The following is a 13,149-nucleotide window of genomic DNA, read 5'->3' as shown; positions in this document are numbered from 1 at the left end:
GATCTGTGTCTTAAAATTTCTAACTTTCAGTAATTTAGGACGACTTGAATTGTAATTAAGAAAGATGTGAATATTAAATAGGGCAACCTCACGTAGACTACGTCATATTACAATTTTATACAATGTATAAATCCAAAAAGTAGTGAATTTGATGTAAAATAACTCAAAGATCATTGCACGTTACATATAAAAAATTAAAATAAGCTAAGTTTCTTTATAATTAGCTAGATTGGATAAAAAACATTTTGTATACATTAATCTCATATTATTATTATACCCTATTTACTGCGACTCACTGACAGTTGATTATCAGTTGATTAGTTATGTGGCTGTCTACTCTTTTTTTACTAGATAAAATACTCATATAAATGTATCTGAAACATATTTGTTCTTTGTGATAATACGACAAACTGTTGATGACATTAGAAACGTCAAATAAACATGAACGCTTAATTCACTAATGAAATGAAAAAAAAATATAATCTGTACAAAAGTATTTAAATTACTTATAAATTTCTTTTTTAATGAAACAGAAGTTTCATAACTAATTATTGAAGAATTAGTTATAAAAAAGTTGACAATGGAAACCCACAAAAGTTACAGCTTTTTCGCCGAACATTCTTTTAAGATAGATGAATATTCTCCGAGTAGTATGTTATTATATTATCATCTTGTTCAAAATGTTTAAATTCATATTAATATTATACAAACATTATACATTTACATCTATAGTAGTATTATATAAACCTAATATGTTTCTATAACTTTCATTTATATTGTTCATTTACCTCCTATATCTCAAATATTATATATACCTGTAAGTAAAAACAATTACACAGGTTTCCGTATTAATGCTCGTATACATATCAAATATTGATGAAACTGTACAATAATCTGAAATTTATTATTGTTTGTTTATGTAGGCTATTAAGAATGAGCGTACTGCAATCAGCTGTAACGATAAATATGGACGATATTGTAAAGTCTGCAAAATATCTCTTCCAAGACTGGATGTGGAAAGGCAAACGGATAGCACCGAACATTCGAGATGTTGTATATGTTGCAGGTAAAATTATTTTTAACAGAATTTCAATCAAACAGTATTGTTTACACCTAGCGATTAGAATCGTCTAATTTAAGAAAAAAAAAAACGAAATATTAGAATAAGAGAAATTTTTTCATTACGATTTTGAACCATCAAAGTTGATGGATCTTTTAATTACGATGACACATTTTTATTACTGTATAGATACGGTTCATCGGAAACCAAATTGACTAAGAGGAATATGTTAATTCTCAGATCCTTTTCGAATGTGTTCTTGTAAAAACATAAATTGACAAAGACAAGTGACATCATCATGCTGTTACGTTGCTCCTTCCCTATTTTCCATTTATAGGATTACATTTGTCGGGAAATAGTATTATTATTATTATTACTTTATAAATAGATTAATAATAAACGATTTATACATAAAGTACCTCACTTTGTTATCAGACCTTGTATCTTATTAACAATTTATTACAAATATCTTATAGATCGTTCGAACCGTTAAAGTGAACACGTCTTATACGTTTAAAAATAACTCAAATCCTTTATAATGATTATTTACGTCCAGGGATCAAATTTGGTGGAGAAGAAGAATGGAACCATTGTTGGCAGAATTATCAAAATACTCAAGTACCTAGCGAAAAGCGGATAATGTTACAAGCGTTGGGGGCAACATTAGATTCCTGGTTGCTGCAACGATACCTTCTGCGTTCGTTAGACCGAGATATCGTGAGATCACAAGATGTTGAAACTGTTATAGCATCAGTTGCTAGCAATCCTGAAGGTCAATTTCTTGCGTGGCGTCACATTAAAGCGAATTGGCCGCAGATACATGCTTTATTTGGAAATGGATCGCTGACAATGGGTGGACTGATTTCTGTTGTGATCTCTGACTTCTGCACGGAGTACGATTACAATGAAGTAAGTGAACAATCTCTATTTCCAATTGATTAATTTATGATGAAATAAGATTAACTAACGTTTCATAAGTTATGTATACAAATTTTCAATACAAACATTTTAAATCTTCCCATCGTACATATGTAATGCAAAAAAAAATCCTATGAGGATTTGTTTCAAATGGATAATTAACACGGAAATTCTTTAAAATTTCAATGCCATCCTTTTTTTTCTCAAATAAAACAATACATTTTCCATATTGCGACATAAGGGGCCTCCAGGTGTATTAAGCAACAACTATTACAAGAACAAAATGTATAAATATTAATAAATAACAAATATGCTTAACTTGTTGGCATTGAATAATTGCAGGTCACATATAGCAGCATAAAAGGTATATTCTAACAAACTTGAATGATCTTTTAATTTATCCTTGATAAGCAAAAATTTCCACGTGGTTTTATAAATACATATATATTTGTATACTATAGCTATACATGAATATAAACTTAATACTCTAGCATGTGTGCATAGTGAACATAGACTTAAAATATTTTTTGTGTTAATCATTAAGTACAGACGACTTGTCTCAGAGATGAATAATCGGAAAACGACTACTTCGCGACATCAATTGAACGTTATTTTTCGTTACCGTTATGGAAATAATGTGCCACCTGAAAGTAATCAAACGCCTAGAACAGGGGTCGGAAACTGCTTCTCGCGAGCCAAGTACAGCTCTTTGGGTACTTACATGCAGAGATGGGCAAACTCATTACCTAGATAAAAAGTTTCGAATAACGAATAAAAGATAAAAATATTTCGTCATTTTTAATTGTTTGAACGTGAAATTTTCAATTTCTATAATAAAATAGTACTTCTGTATAAATGAATCGACATTTGTCGAACAATTATTTAATCTCATTAACTGTTTAAAGCTCAGGACGGCACCCTTAGATACTGCTGCTTTTCACTGTGTATTATTCGAATAAAACTCTGCCCAACTCTGCTTACATGTGGCTCTGAAGTACAATTAAAATTGAAAATACAATCAATGAGAACAATTTTCCTGAGATTGTTTCTTCATTTAATAAAGATATAATTAATATTATAACTTGTTATAATGTTACATTAAATTTGCCTTATTTATAAAAATATATTTATAGCCCTCAAATAATTTTTAAATTGTTGTAAGGGACAGGTTTGGCTCTTCCGTCTCAAAAGTTTGCCGACCTCTGGGCTAGAACATCCAAAATGCTCCCCCAGGTTGTGATAGTGGAATAAAAATTCAGATCATCCCTGACACTACGAATTTCGACTGTAGTCAAGGGTTAAAAATGATATTATATAAGAGAAAGTTAGAATGAAAATAATTTCTATTATTACGCTACCAACAATTTCAATGTGAAAAAGTAACTAAACACTTCCGGTGATATGTCATAGGTGTCAGAGTTCTTCAAGAAGGTAGACGTTGGGAGTGGACAACGAGCACTGGAACAAAGCCTAGAGAAAATTAAGTTTAACATACACTGGGTGAAAGAGAACGCTGATGTTGTCGACAGATGGCTCGTGAACTACATGAACGCTCACAGGAGTTAACCCCTTGCTCGTACAGAATGGGACACAAACGAGGCGGAACTTTCATTCAGTTATTCCGTGACAATGCTTACCTTTTTCATGGTTCTCATCGACGCGTGATACCTTCAACGCTGACACGATATATCCAATGGAAAAGTAAGATCTTTGTTATTAATTCACGAGGTAATTGAATCAATTTATTTACCACTTAGATATAATTCACAGATCAAAAAAGATCCATTTCCGTCATACACGTCAAATGGCTACTTTCAGCAGACGAAAAATCGACAGTCCTTCGACGATCGAAGGAGCTCGTAAAGAGAAAAATATATTGTTCTGATACAAGCTAGTCCGCTATAAATCATACCTGCTGGAAAAAGATCGTTTGACGTATCGAAACAGAGCCGAATTGTTTATATGTAACACATTATACACCGATTTATATGCACTTTCGAAAGTATTTATTTATTATGCACGCAGTGCGTGCAGATTGGACTACTATGTATAAAGAAAGAAATTATAGAGGGAAATGAGACAACGTTGTTCCTAGGATAGTCGGTAACCCACCATTTTCCGTGAAAAGGGCTAATGACAAACGCCTGATAACGTTGATACTTTAGTCTCCCAAATATACTATACTTTATTACAAGGAGTGACATTAGTCATCTTCACGTGATACCCGACCCCCATTTCTGATCCATCCAGTACATTAATCGAACGGAGTGAAGTGAGCTTGTTGAAAATTTCACAGTAGGATGCTACTTACAACATTTCATAATTCAGTGATACGCCCGATGAGAGGAGTAGCCATGGCACTGTTTACATGGAATAATAATGTTCTTTTGTCCTCGAGTACACAAAATTTAAATTGATTTACACAACGACAAATTTGTACCATCATTTTGATCGTATGTGTGTATGTACATACAAATCTAGTAACGGTCAATATCAAATGTACAGTTTCTGGAGATTGAACGGCTTAACGTTATGCGCGTAAATCGGGATAACTATGTAGTGTCCGATAATTAGTTGGCTGCTCCCATAAAACACAGTTGTGATTTTCTGTAAATAAACTCAAGAAACGACATCAAACTGCGTTGGAACCAATCAAGTAAGCATAGAAACTATCCAAAGCGATTGTGCAAAGAAAATGGTTCGTATAAGTAGCATATCAACATTAGACAAAGTTGACAGATTAAATCGGCCGTGTGTTCGTCAAACAGAATTCTAGTCTCGTGGAAATACTAATCAGACAAAGAGAACTTGCCCCTCTCCCCCCACCCCCACCCCTCCCCGCCCTGAGTAAAAGCGGAACGTATTGCGAGGATTATATTGCGCCTCAAAATAAATACCAAAAAATTGATGTACCGTGTGTCATGTATTAATGTTGCTGCAGATTGCTGGAGGCGCGGGATACGTCTCGCGTGGAGCTGATCATTCTCCATGTAAAGTAGCATAATAGAGAATCGGATATTTTATTATGGACAAATGTATAAATTTATGTATGTAATCTTGTGATGCTTTGTGTGGTGTGTACATATTAGCGTAAGAAAGTTGTGTGTGTATGTGTGTGTGTGTGTGTGTGTGTGTGTGTGTGTGTGTGTGTTACCTGTGTGATCCGATATAATTACAGAAGGTATCTAGATGTAGATGAAGACACGTTCATGCCAAATTTGTACTGGCCTTTAGTAAATATTCGTGTGATTTTGGCAGAATTCGTAACTTTAAAATGCTAACTGAGATTTCTGTTTGCTATCATTGGATGTTCAAGTGTTGTATCGTTTACCGGGTCTTGAGATTACCTTTTTACGTTTTAGTAATTATCCATTGACAATAAATATAAACCTTATAGAAATGAACATTTTGACAAGGCGATTAGTTGATTACGTTTTTAATAAATAAAAGATTAATTTAGCATTTGAAGGTTAAAGCACCAATATTATCCTACAAAAGACGAAAGAAAAATGTAAGATACCAAGGATATTTCGGTGCTAACAACATTGTACATATAGTATGAAGAAAATACGATCGGATGCGAATGAAATTCCTGTTCCAGTCGGAAAATGTTGAGACAACCTTGTACACACGTTCGGGTTTCATTCTCTGAAATGCTATTTTTTACGCACTTATTATCTTAACCTACCGTTTTTATTCAGGTGGTCGGCTGAATCTCACGAATATTGGATTTCGAGTGTTCCTGTCGCTCCCGTTTAAAAATGAATCACTCGTTATTGGAGAAAGAAGTGGCCACGTTATAATTACTTTTCACGTTAGAGCACATAGAACACGGATCAATCGATTTTTAACCATTAAATCAAATCTATTGACAAACTGCCGACGATGCTTGCAACTCGAATCTCCCGCGAGAAAGTAGCATTCTTTTCGAGGTTTATGCCAATTTTTACGTGTGTTCGATCAGAGTACAATTACTTCAATTAATCCCTGTCACGGGGTGAAATTTCTTTGTAAATTGGTCGATATTTACCGGATTAGAATTCTCCGGCCGGAATTATACACGCATGTTTATGTCTAGAAAAGGGGAAAAACATCTGTAAATAACGGCTGCATGAATCTTTTATCGTCCCTTTAAGTAGATTTTGATACACTCCAACGGCGAATTAATAAATCGACGCACAACTAGATACCTTACGTGTAAATAGCATATTTTTTCACTAATGGATATTCTCTCTTGTTAAAGATTTAACGAACGAAATCGCTCCTTCGTATTTTCGTGAACCGCCCTGACCCGCAGGTCGGAATACGAAGGGAGCACGAACCGATTGGCCTACTTTACAACATTCATATAATATCCGAAAGTACTCGTTTAAGAAATAATATGCAACTCTCTCTCTCATTGCTTTCGTTCGAGAAACAAAAATGTCGCACAGATTGTCAGATTCCTTTTAAAATTAACCTGTTTACAGTTAAGTGATATGATCGCGAGCGTCGTTTAGTATTTAATTCATTGCTGTCCCTTCTTCACGATGAATTGATTCGTACTAATATTATTTATTACTATACAATGGTCTAACAGTATTAGAAGAGCTCGTACTTTATTGAGGTGTTACGTATAACATCGAATACAAATAACGATACATATTTCTTTTCAAGTCTAAAGCGATTTGAATCTAAATCAAGCCCACTAAATGCGGAGTAAATCGATGCAAAAGTTCTACCGAAAGACTGGACATCAGAGTAATCAAGAAGAGTACATACTTATATGTATTTTAATGCAATCACAACCCGATACTGTTACGTCTTAAGAGAACGAGGCTGTCTTGCATCTCATACTTATGAATGAATTATTGATATAACTATATATTGTATACCGTTCTCTACTATACTGTTGTCATAGATATTTTGTTGTATAAAAAAATACGAAATATGTACAAGCATACAAATGAATATATTATATGTTTAAAGTACATTGAACGTGATTTATTTGTATCAATATATAATCAGAACCCAAATTTTCAAATGCTTTTGAAAACTCCCGCACAAGTATATACATATTATCATTCATAGACCAGAAAAAAAGCCTCTTTTGGAAATTTTTATTTCAAAACTTACAGAACTGATCAATTTCAAATATGTCGCAATCATGTGTCATACTTGTTATTACACCTAAATATCATCTTCATTGATAATGATATGAGAGATATTTCAAACACATTTTGAATTGGAGTATCGTACATGAAACATTTCTTTCGAATTTTGTTTAAATCGTCGGTATTTTGTTGCTACAAAGCATGTAATTAACTTATGACCTTGAGGTGAACTTGAACATTGAAAAGGTAATGAAATAAGGAAATGAACAGTAAAAAAAGAGAAAATGTTTACCAACAGCACCCCTACCATTCCGGACGACATGAAGAATGGAATAATAACAGCTTGTGCGAAGAACACGTTAGAAAAGATAGAAACAGGATCACAATCCGTGATTTTTTGGTTTTAGACAGTGCATTGCCACCGATGGACATCACTCTAAGCATTTTATACCATAAGAAGTTAGTTCACATACCATCCTAACATTATTTCAGACTTTCATTTTAACAGTCGTTTTACATATTTTCAAAATGAAACCGGTAATTCGCAATCAGTACTCGAATCCCATGGGTCTAGATTTCTTTCCATATTAGTACGTAAAAAATGTTCGACAATACCCATGTGAGTATGTGCAAAAAGAATTAAACGATCTGGTTGAAAACTAAAGAAAAATTACATGACTGTACTAAATCTATAAGTATATATTTACAGTAGAACGGAAATTATCTGAATATCGATTATCGGTAACGTAAATCATTCCAAATACCGATTATATTGACCGGAAAATAGTTCACGCCGAATGTAAACGTATCTTAACGATTTATATCTCAAAAAGTTGCTCCCAATTTGCTCCTTCCGAATCTGAAATTGCTCCCACAGCACCGTTAATAGTTAATTAGATATTCGCAAAAGAAAAAGCAAAAATTTCTTTTTAACAAAATAGGTAGTAAATGGCCTTTTTACACAAATATTATGGCACCAAAAAATTGCTCCTGATCTGTTTTATAATAATCAATAGTCAGATATCTCAATAACAACGTATTAACGAGGAGCAAACGAAATATTCTTGTTGCATAGAGGTTAGGTAATACCACCGACGAAGTATAGGATAGACCTATCATCTTATGGGACTTCGTGTCTCATTTTCTGAAATACCGATAGTGTAAAAAGTCAGAGATTTTCTGCTGCCCTCTACGTTATGAGAACGGTGAATTTGTGAACTACGTTAAATCCATTCGAGCTCAACTACATAGTCTAACTTCTACAGTGTTGTCGAGTCTAAAGTACAATGTTGTCAGATCATGAGTGTTCGGTACGTCGGAAAATCATCGAAGGGACCATGGTCGTGAACGGATTCTCTTTCGTCCGTTCACTGTAAAGTAGACGTATTAGAAAGGAGTCTTGGGTTCCAGTCCCGACGGACCTATTGGTTTTTTTTCGCGTACAAAAAAGTTATTGCGCTTAATATTGTTTTTATGAATATGTATATATATTATTATGTACATTTGAGTAAATTATTTTACTATTCCATTGTTATTACAACAGTTTAACAGTGACAACGAACGCATGTATATTTTCAAATATCGGACTAACAGTATATTTTTATTCTATATCATTACATATAAGTGAGTAATACGTATCAAAAACGTAATCGAAACACAGATTTTTATTACATCACAAACATCGCATAAAAGATATTCCGTTATATTGACATTTGTAATAATTATGGATGTTGCGGGGAAATCTATTGACATTATGGAACATGTAACGAAATATCACTGTAACATTTAAAAAAGTTTTAAAGTTCCATTTATGTCATTGTCCTGTGAAAATGTTCGTACTTCCAGCAGTATTCATATTCCAATCAATGAATTTACAGAATAAGGAAAAGGAATCTAAAGTAATTTTCAGTAGTTCCATACATCTTTATCTCGAATAATTTTCTAAAACGTTCAAAGTACTAGAAATTTTTACACTTTGAATCTCATATCGATTTCTAAAATAATCCTAGTTCGATGTAATATAGAACGTGGTTTTATGAATAGATTCGAAGTTCGCAGCCATTAGCTCGGTATTGTCTTCAGTTTACAGTACTTTACCGATGACAATACCGATTGCCCAGGCCTCACCACGAGGAGGTTGCTGCGAGTGGAGGCCCAAGGCAGGTAGATGGAATCCCAAGTTCCGCATCTATCCACCTTTCACAATAAACCTTATAAATAACTTACATTTTAATTATCTAATACTATCGGTACTAAAATCCCTCGGCGGATGACTTCTTTCTTGAGCCTAAACCTATAAAAAACTAAGTTCCCTCGTCGGTTGTCTTCGTTCTTCAGCTTAGAACTAATATTATCTTAATATTCTAATATTGACTATAGCCTTAATACACTAATGCTATTAATACGAAATAACTAAACGCAACGTAGTCGCTATTACTCAAACGAAAGAGATAGATGAAATGAAAAAAGTTCCACCGATCATTTTGTTTACGCACTGAATATTCTATGTAACAAGCAGTTACTAAGTCTATGATGAACTAGGTTAAACTACATTATTTATTATTGATCTTCATATGAAGATTTCTGAAACAAACCCTGAAAGATTAGAACAAGACATTATTATTAGTCTTCATACGATGATTTCTGAAACAGACCCTGAAATATTAAAACGAGACATTATTATTGGTCTTCATATGAAGATTTCTGAAACAAACTCTGTAAGATTAGAACGAGACATTATTGTTAGCTGTGGATACTTCAGTTTGAAGTTTGAATCCACGATGAGTCCTGAAACAGAAAGTCAAAGAAAATTGATAATATGACGATCCCTGAAACAGAAGTTCAAAAGATCACAGTAAAACATGTTAATGGACATTTCATTATGCATAAATTTGAATAATAATTGCAATAACAATTTCAATAACAACATGTAATAAGTATAAAAGTATATCGATATATTTTTATACATATTTTAATTCGATAATAAATATTCAAAGTATATATCACAATCAAACATGGTTACGGACATTTGAATTATTTTACATAAATTTCCATAAGAATATCAATAACAACATATACATAATAAAACTAAATAATATAATAACATGGTTTTATAGAAATTTTATTTCGGTGGAGTTGAAATTTGATCCCACGACGATACCTAACCTGAAACAGAAAACTCAAGGTATTACCTTGTCATGTTGATAAAATTGTGTTCATTGTCGGAATTTCTGTAGATAACCTGAAACAAACTAATTCATTGGATAAGAAGCTGAAAAGGAAACGGGTTAGTACACACAAAATATTAAGAATATCAGTCTTTTTTATCGAAAAAAATGAATTTACTAGAACGGTAGACTATTAAGCATACAATACTATTAAGCAAATGAATTTAAGCAAAAAATTAATTATGTCTCTGTGCAAAGCTAAAACAAGAATAGATTTTATCGCGACTCTATTAGTTCATTTGTGATATGCAATAATCAATATTTAACATAATAAAAGCATTTAAATCGAAATAATCATAATTTACTGTATCGAAATTGAAATTGTACCCGTGTAGAGATAGTAATAACGAATTAACGGCGACTCTACTTGAAAAGTTGCTATCAATATAAAGTATCATATTTGCATTTGCATATTTTTTCAGCTGCAAGCTTTTCATTAATTGTCAAGTTTAGCAACAATCGCGAAGAAACTTTGATTTCTGCAGAGAGATTCAAAAAATTTACAAAAATGTACACTACTTTCATATCAATATTGTATACAAGTAACGTATTACGATTGAGTAATTAATCTACTAACACCTCTAACAACAAATAGCCATGCCTACTTCAAAAGACTCTAATTAAACTTTAATCTCAAATGGGACTATAATTTTCATTATTCTTCTGTCAAATGTCAGTAATTAATAAAATCTTCAATCTAAATATATAATCTTCAATGTGTATGTAGCAGATATTAGTGGTTCAAGAAATTACAACAGAATGATTCTGTTATTAATAAAAAAAATTGAACACTTCTTTTAGCAAAATAAATACTATTTTCAGCAATATTTCCAACGCAAACACTTGGCAAATGATACAGAAACAGAAAAATAGCAGCCACAATAGGGCGCTGAATCTGTCCATTCTTTACATTTCATTTTATTAAAAGGAGAACCCGTGAGTGGACAGTTATATTATATTTCTTCACGCAACACTAAATAATTGAATATAATATGAAAAAACTCCCGAGAGCAGCCACGTAGGACGCTTATCACTCGCAACACTAATCATTTAATGTCAATTGATATTCAGAAGATTCTCAAAAACTCGAGTGGTGCTTTCTTTGCTCGCCACGCTAATTTAATAAATATAAAAATGAAAAAACTCCCGTGCACCTTCATCTCATAATACGCAACACTAACTTTAGGTTGAAGAAATCGGTGCAACCATTGTGGGCTGCGGTGAACCACTCTTTACAGCAATATAAGCTGCTGCTTTGTGGTTCTGATAGTGGTTCCAGCATAATTTTGGGCGTTTCATGGATCGCAACACTAAGCCAAATCCGATCAATTCACCTCGCAACACTGATTCAACAAAAGACAAGGACTATATGAATGAATTAAAGTTGTGATCTTTAATCCAACAAGACTTTCATTCAAATAACAAGTATAAGCAATCGCGCTCAGTCATTGTCGCAACACTACTCTGAAAATATAAAAATGATTTTAATACAAACACGATTTCATCATTCGCAACACTAGCAACTAGGAAGATCAATATTAACAATTTACAAGACTAATGCAACCCGCGATATATTCTCATCCGCAACACTAATTCAAACCGCGATTTTGCCCAAAATTGCTGGTCGTTGGGCCGATACATTGGCCAAGAATACTAACTACTACAACTACAAGCGAGTACAGTGACAAAGTAGTAATAACTCCGCGTCCGAAGATGCAGAGCCATTCGGTGCTGCCCTCTTCGATACACAGTTTGTATCGGGCCACTTATTTTCTTCGGCGGTCCGCCCGAATCTGAAATCCTGAAACTGCTCCTTTGTGGACGATCAACCGAACTCGCAAGAGTCTTGTACGATCGTACCACAAGTGCAATCGAGCAGGTCGTTCGTTTCGACATTCCTATCCTTCCGACCGCGACCGCGACACAACTATTTGACCAATTTGACGAATCGAAATCGAAACCAGAAGCAGACAGCATGCTCCGTCTGGACCAGTTTCGAATCGACGCTACAATTGATCCCGGTAGCAGGACTATCACGCGAAATGGGGGAGCCTACCCGATCGGAGACTGTGATAGCCTGCCCCGGCCCCTACCTACTTACAATCTAATCGTACATTCACACACAAGAAAGTATGCTACCTGCCTACCTAACCCTATATTTAAAAAGAAATGACAAAAAACAGACTCTCACCAACACACAACACTCCGCGGTTCTCAAGCATACGCCCGGGTGCAATTTAGCCTAACACCTAGGGAGGACGTCCCGGGACGCCTCCGACACCCGAGCGCAATACACAACTTGCACACTCTAGATAGGTACGTACCATTTTCCTGAAATCGACTGGCAAAGACTAGCATCCATTGCGAAAATAGAAAAATTCTCTGAGTATTATAAGTACGTATATTTGGTATACTTTAAATCGATTACGTGTTAAATTTCTCGCATGATAACGAGAGACTCGAAATCAGTACATATTCCATGGACATTTTATTATAGACATTGTATAAAGTATAAAGCAAAGGAATATGTACGACCGATACCAGAAATTGTAAAAAATTGTTCCAAGGTATAATTACAGATGAAATGTTAATTGATAGAAATAGAAACCGACGCAATTCCACTGCCTAACCACACACACACACACACAAGTGCAAAAATACGTCGTGCACGGTAAACTAACTTTGCCAGTCGCATACACATGTTATTTATATGAAATCAAGTCATCGTTCCCCGTTGCTCTCACCCAATCAAGTAGCACCTGGGCACGTGAAAGGGTTTGAGCAACGAACACGGAATCAATATCCTGAAAATCCTAACTAAAAAACATATTACATAGTTTATTCTCTTCTA

General features: G+C 33.9%; 1 protein-coding gene across 1 annotated transcript in view; it reads left to right on the top strand.

The window, feature by feature from the left end:
- The window catches only part of LOC107193390 (endoplasmic reticulum aminopeptidase 1), a 35,711-nt gene extending 32,167 nt beyond the window's left edge, over window positions 1–3,544 (top strand). Inside the window, exons 12-14 of the mRNA XM_015582829.1 lie at window positions 924–1,066; window positions 1,617–1,969; window positions 3,389–3,544. Of these exons, the coding sequence (XP_015438315.1) occupies window positions 924–1,066; window positions 1,617–1,969; window positions 3,389–3,544 (652 nt within the window). The remainder of the gene's footprint in view (window positions 1–923; window positions 1,067–1,616; window positions 1,970–3,388) is intronic.
- Window positions 3,545–13,149: the final 9,605 nt, after the last annotated feature.

This window comes from Dufourea novaeangliae, unplaced genomic scaffold (genome assembly GCF_001272555.1).
Source record: "Dufourea novaeangliae isolate 0120121106 unplaced genomic scaffold, ASM127255v1 scaffold22, whole genome shotgun sequence".
NCBI classification, from domain to species: Eukaryota; Metazoa; Arthropoda; class Insecta; order Hymenoptera; family Halictidae; genus Dufourea; species Dufourea novaeangliae.
The sequence above is the reverse complement of the archived record's forward strand: the minus strand, read 5'-3'. Positions and strand labels throughout refer to the sequence as shown.